Source organism: Plectropomus leopardus, chromosome 21 (genome assembly GCF_026936395.1).
Source record: "Plectropomus leopardus strain MGB_pleo_1.0 chromosome 21, ASM2693639v1, whole genome shotgun sequence".
In the NCBI taxonomy this organism is placed as follows: Eukaryota; Metazoa; Chordata; class Actinopteri; order Perciformes; family Serranidae; genus Plectropomus; species Plectropomus leopardus.
Window position 1 is genome coordinate 17,838,928 of NC_142196.1, and position 15,164 is coordinate 17,854,091.

Genomic DNA, 15,164 nt, shown 5'->3' on the forward strand with positions numbered 1-15,164 from the left:
TGGTCATAGGTCAAAGGTCAAGGTCACTGTAACCATGTCTGTCTTATTTTTGTTAACGCTGTATTTCAAGAACACCTTGACTGAACTTCTTCAAATTTTGCACAAATGTTCGCTTAGACTCATTAGTTTTTGGTGGTCAAAGGTCACTGTGACCTTGCCTCCTTCTAGGCCTTGAGGGATTTTCCTCAGATTTGGCACAAAGGTCTATTTGAACTGATAAATGAACTGATAAAAATGTGGTGGTCATGGTCACCCTGAACTCAAAATCCATATGCTAATTATTCAAAATTTCAGACAAATGGCGGCACCCAGTAGCTCAGTTGGTAGAGCAGGCGCCCCATGTACAGAGGCTACATCCTCACGGCAACAGCCGCAGGTTTGATTCTGGCCTCGGCCCCCCCTTCATGCCTGAAGTTTCCTATCAAATAAAGGCAGAAAAAGCTACAAAAAATCACACAAATGTCTAATAGGATAAAATTATGAAATTATAACATTTTATATCCAAAAGGTCAAAGGTCAGCTTTACTGTGACAAAATTGAACTGCAAAAAAACACTTTTCTGGCCGTAACTCAGGAACAGAAGGGGAGAGATTTGGTCAGATACTGAATTGGTGACACTAATCTTAGGTGCCGACCTTTAATCTGTGCTCTTTTGTAGATCTTCTGTGTTCCTTAAGCTTAAGCTACAAAGTGATTTTTTGGGTTTTTGACAGGTGTGAGCCTACTTTTTGGTAGCTAACTCTTTGCAGTGGTACCTATAATGCTTCCAAATGAAATTTTCACGGGTGGGTGGGAACAATAAAAAAAACACCTGAAGTTTCACGATTTTCCTGTTAACAATGTGCCGTATATATTTCTTTTAAAAAAAGAGAGGACAGATAAGGTTGTCGTGGTAACTGGAGATTATTGTGACACTGGGATTCAAAGAGAAAAAAAAAAGACTGCTGCCTGTCTGCCAAAACACAGCTGCCGAAGTGAACGATGAGTGCGAAATATCTGTCTGTCAGTCAGTCACATTCAGTAAACGGGAGTCCTGTCAGTCACCAGCACAACTGCTCTGTCTTTCACAGGAGACCTTTGATCCCGAGGTCCTTTTCAATCTGTTCCTGCCACCCATCATCTTCCATGGAGCTTACACCCTTAATCAGGTGAGACTGCTGCCCTGACATGCCTCCAAGTCTGGGAAAAAAACATCATCAAAGGACTTGCCTTATAGTGTGTGCTGGAGTTTGTTATGTTAAATTTTAGTAAAAGTGTTGCATTTTGTTTAATGTCACTAATTGGTGTTAATTTTGATTTATGTTCCAGAAACGATTCATTGACAATCTTGGATCTGTTCTGACCTTTGCTTTTATGGGTACTATAATCAGCTGTATGACCATAGGGTAAGCTTTTTTTGTTTTCTTTTCTTTTCTTTTGTTCACTCAAACATCAAAAATACAATAACACACATGGTTACAGTGAAAAAACAATAGGTGAGGTGCTGGATATTAGATAACATCCTGAGAACAGTGGCTTTTCACATACATTCCACTGTGTATAATCTAAGACGTTTAACTGAGTCAAGGACAGAAGAATAAAGTCATGGATTAATTTATCGCTTTTCCCCGCGTTAACACCGTCCTTTATTAAGATGGACACAGTGTCTGACATTGAGAAAAAAATTGATGGTAGAAACTGACAGTCTATAAAATGTAATCATATGCACATAAAATGTATTTCATGTATGGAAGGTCACTTTTAGTGGTACAGTACATGTGTTTTGATCATGATGAATTTTAGTTGTGCCAATTTTCAATTCATATGTTAATCTTTTCAGTCAAATGAAATTAGATTTTTTAGAAGTTGCCACTGTATTGTAGAACTGCATCGATTGGGTCTCATTTATGCTCTGCTTTTCTTTGTCATTTATGATAGTAAATGAAGAGTCTTTGGGTTTTAGACTTTTAGTTGGACAAAAGAAGCAATTTGAAGACGGCACTTTGAGCTCTGGGAAATTATGATGAGCATTTTTCAAAAATTTTTGTCATTAATAGATTAATCACTCATTAGATTCAGAAAAGGATTTATTTCCAAGTAGGTTTTCACTTAATAGGAATTTGCTTTGGATTTTTGGTGCATCCATAAAACAGAAAAGAGGCAAAGTACTGCAGCACTCAAGAACAAAAATGTAAAATCGAAATAATTACAGAGTATCAGTAGATTAATTGATAATGGAAATACTAGTTAGTTGCAGCCCTATTGTATTGTGCCATTTTCTTATGCTATATTCCAGTACCTACAGTACATACTAAATAGTAATTGCCTTAGTCTTTTGCAGTTAGTATAAACTACAGCACACAAAAACAGTGTAATGTTCTATTTTAACTAAGACTGCTTTTTACAAAGACTTAATGAAGATCCTTTGGGAGCTGTGTCATCACATCTGCAATTAACTCAGATTGTTTGCAGCTGTAAGAAGCTTCTCTATTTGCTTGTTGCATTGCATGGTCGTACAATGGGCCTTTTTCATAGCAGCAAAAAGCACAGGTGTAACTAATGACATTAATTACTGCTCTGTTTCAAATTTCCCAGCGAGCTGTGACTGTGAGCCAGCATGCACAATAGCAAGGCCCTGAAACATGAGTGATGCACATGAAATACTGTTCTTCTTCTACTATGATAAGTGAAAATGTCTGCTATTCAGAGGTATATAGTGTACATCAACAGCACACTTAAAATGACCATATGATCAAAACCTGCTTTGTTTTAGTATGTTGTGTGGGACTGGGTTGCTGTTGCAGCCTCACAACACTGGATGGCACCCTCAGACTTTGGAGGCAGCTTAGATCATTGCGAAACTCTTGTTATTGATGCACTAATTCGCTGCACACAAATATGGTGTAAAAAACCACACACAGAAAAAAAAAATAGAAATAAATATGAAAAAATAAAAATTGGTTGTTTTTAGTTTTTCCTGCTTCATTCCAATCATTTCTGAAAAAAAAACCACCCTGCGGCAAAATAATGAGAGACATTTAGCTGTTTATCAGCCTGTTGCCTTTAAAAATCATCACTCTAGACAAGAGTCATTTTTAAGAAAATGTCAAAAATATGTAATTCTAGCTTTTGAAATTTGAATATTTTCTGGTTTCTTTACTTCTCCATGACACTGAACTGAGTGTCTTTGGGTTGCGGACAAACAAGACATTTGAGAATGTCATTTTGTGTTTTGGTAAACACTGATGTACTTTTTTTCTTCTTCTTCTTCAATCTTTTTATAGACCAAACAACTAATCAATGATTGAGAAAATGACTGACATATTAATCGACAATGAAATTAATTGTTGCAGTCCTAATGAGCTTTGTAAAGTTAGATATCACGGCATGTCTGTTGTATCGCATTGCATCAGACTGAACAGATGAACGTGAAAAAGTGGTATCTGAGTGTATAAATAGTTTTTCTTTTTCCTGTTGATATAAAATGTGATGTCAGTATTATTTTTTCATATTCAGATAAGCTGCTGCTTGTTTTTAGAGTTATCTAGTGTGCTTGTTGTTTAATTACGACATAATTGTATGTATATTATCTGTATATCTATGGGAAAAGTTCATGGCCTATAGATATTATAACCTACTCTCCAACCTGCTGAAACAAACTGTAAAAGAGCTTGTCTTTCCTCACTTCTCCCACATATTAGTCCTTCCCCGGCAACACCCTTTGTCAAACTCTTTCCAATTCCCCCGTGGGAAGCAGGGCACGATTTGACATGTTGGGTCACGTGCACACACATTCTTTGATGCCGAGGCCCGAGACCTGACCAATCCTGTTGCTTGTTAGAGCGTCTGCCATATCCTATGGGGAGAAGAGAGTCTCATGGGAGTGAGGGAGCCTTAATGACTCAACTGCCCAAGTGCATCCACTTCCTCTCTTTCTCTGTCCGCCTGTCTCACTCTCTCTTACTCCCTCTATATCACACACACATGCACACACACACACACGTCATTACCATAACTTCAAATCTCCCTTAAAGATACATGCATAAGACAGCTTAGTTGCTCGACCTGAGGGCAGTACTTTAAATCCTGGCCTTGGGGACAGGTCGTATGCTGTCGCCGTGGCAACAGAGTTTTACCAGTGGACAGAAAGGTTCCCCAGAGGACATGCTGGCATACTGATTATTATGGGATGCTTCACAGTAACAGGATTAGTTCTTAACACACATCATTTGCCAGTTGAGGGCCAAACTGCGGCGTTGAATGCGAAATGGACACGTTAGCAAGTTTTTGCTCATCTCGTTGTATTTTTATAAGCGAGAGCACACAGTAGTGCATTCTGGGGACAGTTAGATTTTAGATTTGTTTTATTGTCTGGCCCCAGAGCTGATAAAAATACTGCTTATGGTTTATTTCTGTCACAATGCCCTTCACAAACTTTCCTCATGGATTTTAGTCTTTCGGAGGATTTTGTGTGTGAGCACACACATACTCATAATTCTGGTGCCCTTTTATTATGTCGGAGTCTTTATAATTCTGTCATAAAATGGATGGGAGGGTGAAGACGGATAAGCGTTCAGAGAAACTGTCTAACAAGAGTATTTGTCATGTGTGTGGGTGCATTAGGCGGGTGTGATTGGAAGGAGATCTATACACACACACACACACACATAAAAATGTGCTTAAATTTAATGTTACCCAGCGTACTGTGTCCACCTTCGCTAAGCAGCTGCTGCCTGGAAACGGGTCAACTCACCTGCTGGCGGCATCTGGCCCCATTACCCACACTACTCTGGGGGAAGCCCTGCTGCGGTTAGAGGCATGACTGATAGCCCTTCTCTGGCTGGTGCTCCCTGATGACCTCACTGCATGTCCTTCTGTCTGTTTGTCCCAGGGCCTGCGTCTACGGCTTCACCAGACTGATGGTGCTGTTGGGCCGAGCGGCAGATGGAGACTTCTTCCTTACTGATTGCCTCCTGTTTGGTGCCATTATGTCCACCACTGACCCAGGTAGCTGGCCCTATAAAGGAGCACCTACAGTCACTCTCATTACTCTCATTACTCTTAGTAGCAACATTCATTTTTGGGGTCGTTGGTTTTATACATATATAAAACTCTTACATAATTATACTCACACTTTTATTGCTTTACCGCACTGTTTCTCATATGGGGTGCGGGTACTGTAGGGGGTATTTAAAAATATCATTCATGTGTAATTCCTAAAATATTTACTCTATAATAAGGGATGGAAATGACTGAGGTTTTATTGATATCAATGCTATTTTGAAGTACGCTTATCAGTCTGATACTTTATATTTTCTTCATGATCCCTGATCAATTTAGAAAAAAATGGGCATACACAAACTGTTATTTTTTGTTAGTTTGAACACAATGTAGACACAGAGAAGACAAAAAGGCATGCGAATGACTCAGGTGTAAAAAAAAAACCTTCACTGCTGAACTCTCATTTGGAATGATTCTTCTTCTGGTCGCACATGTGCTCAGCTTGCCTGTGTGGCGCTAATGTTATAAGATAGGATATTTACACCAAGTAACAGATGTGCTGCTTGGTTGGGAAACACTGGCACTCATTCATAGAGGGTCAGATATATGGCGTTCTGAAATTTAAGCCTGTGTTGTGTAGAAAAATATTTAAGCATTTTTCTGGTGTTTCAGCCCTTGAAATGATCATTTTATAGATTTCACAAGCAGCACTGTTGTTGTCTTTCATTTATTATTCCGCCGCCAAGTTAGCTTTTGGTGCTATTTAGCGAACCAGCCTGTCTTTCCAACTGTTTTTTGTGATTTTTTGAATCAGTGCATGCTCTTTTTTTGTCTGACGATTCCTCACTTGACCTAATGTTTTTGCCTGTTGTTGCCTTTTCTATCCTCTCAATCCAAACTGTGCAACATGACACTGCCACGAATGTCATTATGGTTTGCACTTTAGCACAGCAAAAAAACCTGCCGGCTTTTTTTTTGTTGTTTTTTTGTTCCAGCTGAGAACCAACTTTTCAGTATCTGGACCAATTTATTTTTGGTCGAAATGCTCTGAACAGTTCAAAATTAGGTTTTAAAAAGAGGTTTTAATGAAATGAAGTCATGCTTTGGACTCTTTCCTCTCCATCACAACTCCTTCTTGTTGCATGTTTCCAGTGTAGATGCATAAGTTTAACATTATTGTTTTGCAATTTGTATCAGAAAAACATGCCAGCACTGATAAAAGGAATTGATAAGCTCAGAGGCATACAATTCTGATAGATTTTACTATAATTACTATACGTTCAATAAAAAACTGGAAATGTAAGTTTGACAAACCACATTTTATATTCAGTATTCCTATTTACAGTCAATCATTAACTGCTTTAAATTGTCACCTGCAGCAACAAACAATCACATTCATGTTTACTTTTGTAAACACACTGTTCTGTGACCATTAAGCTAGTTTTGATATTGAAAGACAGACGAAATACGGTAATGATTTTTTGGTTGAAACATCACAGCAATACAGCTGAAAACATGGAGAAAATTTAAACAAACAGCATAACTGATCAGGAAGAATATGTTGTAATGGGAATAATCTCATTTAACTGCACCTCTTTATGTATACTGTTTTTTCTACCAAAAAGTTTGACACTGGTCCAGGGGCACTTGGCTTTAAAAGGGATACATTATTGGATGAAAAAAAGTTTGAGAACTACTGTTTTATAACACAAGTAAAAAAAGCCAAGAATGTTCTCGGCGTTGTTTGGCACTAGCTCACAGAGAGCATGTAACAGACACATCACAGAGATCTGCCTTGGGTAAACACATACAAATGAGTTAAAGAAAAAAACACCATGTCAAAAAAAATATCAAAGACACAAGAACGTGTTAAGACTGCTCAAGCAACTCTACGTTTCTCATTTCTGCAGTTTCTGGGCTTTGATTTGATACTGTAGATTCATGCAGCTCTCTGCAGGATCAGAAAACATATATGAGGCATCATGTTAACAAAGATCAAACTCATGTTATTCTTTCATGCGTCTCTATACCTCTTTACCTATTGCACACTTGATATTGTTAGATGTAAATGTATGTTTGGTATCAACATAAAAGTACAATTTAAGGTTTTTATGTTACTCCACTTGGGTATCTGTGTATCTGTACCTCAGTGAAACCAGATTTTGTATGTATGTATAGCCCTCCTTACCTTTTTTGCACAGTGATAGATAACAGAGATTGATAGTGGAGCCTTAATGCATGAACAAAGTCACAACGCCCTCTTAGTCGAGGCAACTGCTTTGAATTCGGTGCACCTTGTTCCTAAGTGGAACCACAACATAATCTGTGTTACTCAAGAGCAGTCAAGTGAGATGTCATAAGGCATCCCACGACACTGCCACAGTGGTAATGTTAATGTCCTCATTTTGTTATGAATTATTTATACCAATAAGTGGTGGATGTGGGTGAGTGTCAAAGAGGAGCTGTAGATTATGGCACAGCCGTCACCCTGACTGACATTATTTCCACATGCCACACTGAACTCATCTCTTCCGACCCCGGTGCCCTCGTCACTTTGATTAGAATCACATCACAATGCATCAATGGCCCAAAAACCAAGACCCCTTGGCTTTCTCCATCTAGCACTGTCCAAATATAGCTCAGGCTTTCTGATTTTCTGAAAGGAAGCCATTAAAATGTCCCCGTCCGTTTCTCTCTCCTGCATATTTGCATTCACACAGCCAAAGCAGCAAAGCACTCCATAAATAGGCACAGACTTACTTTTACACAAACATACCCACTGTGACTCTGAAAACAATTTAGTGCTGAGGAGTAAGGCTTTTCTTCCCTCATGTTCTAACCCTCGTGTGACAGCTCTCTGGTTATGTCGATGACTCATTGCGAAAGTGCAACGATGTCACGTACTCACTGAAATGATGGAGATCTTGAGAAACACTGTAAAAGTCATCACAGGCCGGCAGCCAAGCTTTGAGTCAAATGGAAGCCTAATTTATTTGCCACTTTGCTTGCACTGAACTATAGAATATACAGAGATATTTGATAGCCCAGGTTCTTACTGCAGCTATAATGAATATATGAGAGCTTCATCTGAGAGCAGATAGCAAGCAACAGTAGTCTGGCATATGGGAAGCCTGCCTTGCCAGTAATTTTTTTTTTTATTCATTTGGATGCTGATTTAGGGCTGCAGCTACATTGAAGACACTAATGGCACGTCCTCTCTATTTCTGGGAGTGTGGAGATTTTAATGAACTGAGGAGTTAACGTTTTACAATTACAGACAGATTACACATGGTGGGCGCTTTAAGGCTGATAAGGATAATATTTTTAGAGTCAATTTCTTAAGATATAACTAGTATTCTTCCTTAGAATTATACTTTTGGCAGAGTGGAGCATTCTTTAAGTAGAAGAACACAAGCTTCATTAATCCCAGAGGGGAAAAAATACACACATGCATAAACAGGACCTATACACATACATTACATAAAGAGATATCAGAGCGAAGGGGTTGCTCTTGGGCAGTTAGGGGTTTGGTGCCTTGCTCAAGGGCACCTTGAAGGTGAACTGGCACCTCTCCAACTATCAGTCCACACTTCATACTTGGTACATGAACCTCTGGTTCCCAAGTCCTTATGGAGTGACTGCTGCCCCAAAGGGGTATTTTTTAAAGTTGTATATGTGTATTAGGCTGCATATATTTTTCGGTCTTGTCGAACATTTCTGAGGCAGGTGAGGTGGCAAAATCCTGGCTATGGCACGGATTTCTCCTCATACTTCCAAAGATGAGATGCCAATTTTGTGAACTGATGTCTCTTAATTAATGTCAAGTCTTGTCACCACAGTATGAGCAATGGATAGACTCCAGCACCTGCTGACAATTCAAAAGATTAAAGGAGAACACTAACAAATTTAAGAATTCCAGTATGTTATTTCCATGGTCTAGGAAAGTTCAATCAATATTTGTGAACATGAGCTCTCTTTCAAAAGCAGAAAGCAGAGAAGTGAGTCTCAAACTTGTGATATCATAGGGTGTAAAGTCTGGAGCTGCTCCATTGAATGGGCACCTGATTTTGTGAATCCACAGATTGTTGTTGCTTTTTTTTAAAAAAATAAAAAATAAAAGCCATATGAGCTTCACAGACTGAATCACTGTGACCTGGTGCTAACAACAATGATCCCCTCTGGGTACATTTGGCAATTGATTTGAATTGCAGAGATATGCAAAATCATCAAACTTGTTTATCTCTCTTGTCATTTAAGGCCGTAACTGTAACATTTTAAGGTATTAAGTTAAACACGGTGGTCCGGGCCTGTCTGGCTTTCTGCTGTGCTTATTTTATGTACTGTGTTGCTTGATAAACCAAATCTAACGGCACAAATTTAGCCCAAATTTCCACTTGGCTTAGGGATGAACTTATCTGATTCTGGTTTACATAGGTCAAAATGTATTGTCACTGCGACCTTGCATCTGTCTCATTTTTGTTAATGCAGTATCTGAAGATGGCCTTGAGGGTGTTTCCTCAAATTTGGCACTACTTGGACTCAAGAATGAACTGATTAGAATCTGGTGGTAGAAGGCCAAAGGTCAAGGTCATGATGACCTTCGTTGGCCATAACTGAAGAACCCTCAATAACCACGTTGAATCAGTGCTGATTGTTTAGCTCTTCTGTGTGCATAGCGCCCATGTTTACACAGATATGGATGTAAACTGTAAATGCAACTTGAGTGTTGCAAGGAGGCATACAACTGTGTGGCGGCAGTTACCCTTTAAGCTAATAAAGGGTAATTCTCATGTAATTCTTATGAGGCACAAATGTCCCTAGCATGCACTTATTTGTTTCTGTCAGTGTGCATCCATTGCGTTTAAATTGTTGGTTTTACACAAGCACTGTTGAAAACTGTTCTGCTCAGACTCAGAGTAAGACACATGCTTCAGGTCACATAGTGGAACGCCTGCTGCGCTGCATCCTCCAGCCTCAGGGATGGTTACAAAAGGTCGGTGAAACCCTCACTTAACTTCTCAAAGGAAAGGCCTTTTTTGGGAGTGCGTTGCAGTTTTTCCTTTCATCTTTGAGTTTGTATTTACTTATTTATTTATTTCCTTCCTTAGGAGTTCCCTTGACATGCACTCTACACATGCATATTTCTTTTAGTATGTCAGCATTGGAAATGTTGCCAGAGCTGGAAATGACTTGTTTACATCTGCAGCTGTCAGCAGTATCTAACAAGATTAAAAGTGAATATTGAAAACACAGTCTCATTCCAAGAAGACAAAGTAGTTTGTGCCAATCTGTCTTTTCTGTCAGAGCCTCTCAAGATTGGAACAATTTACAGCAACACATAAGAGACTTTGTCAACCACTATTCTTTCTCCACAACATTAAGAGATGATTTATTAGAAATCAAACTTGTGAACAGTAGAACAGTGAGGTGCTTTTGTGTTGTTTGTTTTCTCATTTGTCATTATTTAGCTTAGTTCTTTGTGTCATAGCAGCTGTCTTTCTTGTCTCTGTGTGGTGCAGTTTCTGTCTGTATCTACATATTTTCACCGCTTTTATCACTGATTGTATTTTCTGTGCTTTTATTCCTAATGTTTGTGCTTTTAAGTATTGCCTGCCTGTGTACTACAGATGAAAATAAGCCTTTCTGGCCAACTCTGGTATGATTTTGAAAACCTTTAATATGCATTGTCCCTGTCAAAACAATAAAGGAAAGTAAGCAAAACAGGTGTAGCTATGCACGCACATAACTCAACTTGAAGTTATACTATAAAGAGTTTTACAAAATGCAATGTGTAGACTCACTCAGAAGTGATCTTTCATCTCCTATGGCCCATTATGTGGTGGTGTATTTTTCTGCAGAGGCTCTGCCTCCTGTTTATGGTAAACACTTATGGATATGTACCCCCACAGGTTTTTTTGTTGTTTTTTTTTTTTTAACAAAAGGAAAGATCGTAAGCAGCATGCATCCAAGAGACACAACACTGATACAACTCAAATGTATCGAGGGGATCTGGGTTTGGCTTTTACTTTCACTATTGCTGCAGAGCATGCTTACAAACTGTAACAGACAATCCTGCATAGTACCTTTAACGTGAGTATTACAAAAATTTACATAGAACCAATGATTGATATTGCAATAGTGCAGTTGTAACAGAAAATTTAGGCGGAATGAAAACACACACAGGCAACAATCACTATTTACTAAAGCACATACAGCAGAAATGGCAAATTGTAACAGGCTTTGACATGGCCATGTGAAGACATGTGATTTGGTGTTGTGAAACTGTTGATATTTACAAAGAAACAGGGAGCAAAAAAACCCCAAAAAAAAACTGGTTGCTAGTTCTTCGGCATTATTAGGTCAGCCCGTTTGGACCTTAATGAACTCTTAAAGGTATACTCATAATATAATGTAGAACAGACTTTCAAATCAACAGCAGGATGGTCAGGGTAGTGCCCTTTTTTACATATACTAACTTCTATACAGACTTCTGTATAAACACTCAAGCAAGGTTTTGCAGTAACAACGAAGCATATAGTGTTCATTTTTCAAATTATCAATAGTGAATGATTAAACCAAATTGGCTTGATTTCTCTCAAAAGTATGGAAATGAAGCAATGAGCAACTTACGAAAACATCACTCAAAAATGTGGAAGAAATTAGTAAAAAGTAGTTGTTTTTTTTTAAACTATCTTAAAATTAGACAAAAAGAAAGACAAGTAAAAAACAAAAACAAAAAAAGAAATGGCCTGAAAAAAAGTGATCTGCAATTTTTGTAACTTTCTCTCTTCTTATCATCTGGCATTTGGTGGCTTCCTTAACCCGAAACATGCTGAATACAGCAAAATAAGAAGAAATTAAGAAAATACAGGCAGAAGGCAGAGTCCCTGCCTAATACACTGCTACAAACTTCTAATGGGTCATAAATGACAAATGAGAGGGATTACTTTTATTTTTGATTGAGTTTTTGAATTGTTTTTTAAGGAAAATCCTCCATGGAATACCTTTAAGTGTCACAAAATTATAATGGTCATAGATTTATGGTGCAAGATCGACACCACTAACTAGGGAGAGAGACCAGAACATACTGACCCCTCCCCCAAATGTCATTAAAAAGTAATTAAAATTAATGGAGATCCTATTCTGGCATTCCAGTGTCCTACTGTGAGTTTCAGTGTAAACAAAACTAAACTTGAAACATCAAATAATTATAAAGCGCTAGATTACTTCAGCTTTCTTTCAAACAGTTAGGAAGACTTTTCGGCTTGCTGCCTCGTGACTTCTGTTTGTGAACTTTTCAATGCCTAAAAATTTGAGCACTTTTTACTCAGAGCCGGGGAGATTATTGTAATTCCTTGTTGACCGTTATCTTTTCCCTAATGCATCACTTTCAGTATTACATCTGCCTAATTTGGTCAAATCAGCGAGCAAATCCTGTGCTCTCTCACTGAGATAGCCGAGAGCTTTGCCTGCGTTAAACCTCTGCAGCGGGTTAATTTGACCTAATAGGGCTTCCATCCAACCCTTTCAACTGTATTATGTCTGGAATAATTGTCTACTCTCTCCACCTTATAGTGTTGCTGTGGAAACTGATGAACACTTGACAGCTGTAGGACGGAGTTGCTATGACAACACAGACAACCCGCACCCTCGTATGTGTGTGTTGGGTGGGCTCCATTTTTTATTTTTTTTTATATTCCATCTTGCAGTGTGAGTAGTGCACGACATGCTGTCATCAGCCAGGCATTATGGGAGCAGGGAGATGGAACGATCCTGACTCGAGGGCCTACCTCAGACTCTCCAGATAAAGGATTCTCCCCAACCAGGAAGAGCTTTAAACCTGTCAAAGACCAAAGAGCCAGATCTGTCAAAACAAGTCCCGAGGCCACTCTCTTGCGACTGCTCTTATTATAAGTCTGGTCGTATGCTGACTGTGATGCCCTCACTGGCCTGGTGTTCAGTACAGGGCCAAACTACACGCCACACTCATTATTCAAAGCACAAATTTCCCTGAAACTAATTCATAAGATTATTTCTGCATCTTAGTCTCAACAGGTGGAATAATAATTTGCCGGGAGCGGTTATTGTTTTGAATATATTTTGTCTGGCCTTCAGAAAGCATCGAGTTTCTGTTTTCCTGTCCGTGCCTATATCCTTATAAATGTGTGTGTTTGCGATTGTGCATTTGTGTCGCCTCTCTCCATATCTGTTTTTCTTTTCCTTTTATGATAATTTTGTTTTGCTTGTTTGAAACTCAGCCTGGTTTCTTTTGTGGCGGTTACAGTAAGGATTTGTGTCACCACGTATTTTCTATTCACTGTGCTTATCTGTCGATCTATTTATGTATTGATCTATCCAACGTGATTGCAATCTTAATCTAATGTAATTTGATCTACAGTTCAAGTAAACATCCAGCCAACAGTGCTACAGCCGCTATCTTGCAGAAGGAGATACTTGAGGTGTTGCGAAGCACTGAGTTGACAGGCCCATCACCGCCTCGTCAATGTCAGTATTCTCCCTTTCACTCAGTGTCAACACCAAGCTGTCCAGCAGTGCCGTACATGTTGCATGTGTGCATGTGCTCATTCATATGCTCAGCATCTTCCGCTTGATGTTTACTGTTGGTGAACTCACAGTGGAGTTCAGCTCATATTCCTCTAAGCAGATGCAGTGTGTCAAGAGATTCGGCTGTATAAATAAGTGAGTAATAAGTTGTTTGTATTTTTCATCACAAATTTGATTTTCACCACAAATGAGCTGAGAAATTGCTTTCTACGACGTGATGCAAGTTAAAGATTGCACCTTTGTTAAGACGAAGAAGACGCATAGAATATATTATTAATACAGCACATGTGTGCTTTTTAGCGATTACTGCTTTCAGGCTGCTAATGACTTAGTCACAACAACTGTAAACATACAATACAGAACATACAAATTACTGTAATATTTTATTTAATGCAAATTTCAGATATGGTCCCAAAGCATGCAAGTAACATTACTTTCTGCAACTGGGAACCTTTTATTAATAATGAAACACTGAGAGCAAATTTAATGCCATTTTAATTTACCTATTAAATGAATACTTCACCCATAAAATGATCATTTGTATATCAGTTAATTGCCCCGTGTAAAGCTGAAATTGTAAAGAAAAGTTTGTTTATCTTGCAAGTTTCCGGTGAACCACATATCCAAAATCATACAAAAGTCTTGATAAATTGGAGTAAAAGGTGGCTGCGTTTAGCAACAGAAGAAGGACATAAAAACATGTGTTAACAAACTCACACAATTTATGTCTAATCCATAATCCAAGTCTCATTTATATGCTGTGCTATGCTCAGTACTTTCCAAACAGGTGTTTTTGCTAAAACCTTTATTTAAAGTATTTAAAACACTTTTTCATACAAGCAGCACACCTGATGCATTTGAACTGTGCACATGGGTTACTCGTCCGTATGTGAGACTGTATATGCAGAGGTGTTTTAAATGATAAAGTTTTAGAGAAAATGGAGGTGTTTGGGAAGTACTAAGCATAAAATAAATGAGACTGGATTATACTGCACAACAGGGATGAGCATTATTTGTATCTTTTAAGCTAACTAAGTTATCTGTATCCATATCCATATAATGGGTGATATTTAATTCAAAGGTGGGCATGACTTAAATCAAGTAGGTGTGACCAAACAAGACAATGTTTTAAGTCTAAAATTGGTATGGACTGATCAGAAGTTGCTTTATTTATTATTTTTCAAAAACTATTTATGGAACAACCTCAGAATTGAGCTGCAGGTGAGCACAGTGACCACAATGAGGATTTTCCTCAGGTGTTTCTCACAAGTACAAATTTTTAGCATATTTTACTTGGATGATGCTTGTTCTTGTAAAAATTATTATTATATTATTACTTAAGTTCATCCAGAATTTCAGTGTTTTTGGATTCTTCATTCACTGCGGGTTTTGCAAGAAAAACAAAGTTTTCTTCTTGAATTCAATACAACACTGGTTGAGTAATTTATATACTTATGAGTGAAGTATTCCTTTAATTTAATCATATAAGATTTTATACTTTTTTTAAATTGTGGGAAAGTGTTGTTCTTTAGCATCTTGGCTCCTCTGGGGCTAAATAAAAGGGAATACAACCTTTTTTTGTTTTATAGTTTTGCAATATTTTGTTCCAAGAGGATTCA

At 38.2% G+C, this 15,164-nt stretch overlaps 1 protein-coding gene across 1 annotated transcript in view; it reads left to right on the forward strand.

Moving 5' to 3' along the window:
- The window catches only part of LOC121960796 (sodium/hydrogen exchanger 9-like), an 83,269-nt gene that overhangs the window by 7,268 nt on the left and 60,837 nt on the right, over positions 1-15,164 (forward strand). The window contains exons 3-5 of the mRNA XM_042510656.2: positions 1,071-1,148; positions 1,309-1,385; positions 4,871-4,986. Coding sequence (XP_042366590.1) covers positions 1,071-1,148; positions 1,309-1,385; positions 4,871-4,986 — 271 coding nt within the window. The remainder of the gene's footprint in view (positions 1-1,070; positions 1,149-1,308; positions 1,386-4,870; positions 4,987-15,164) is intronic.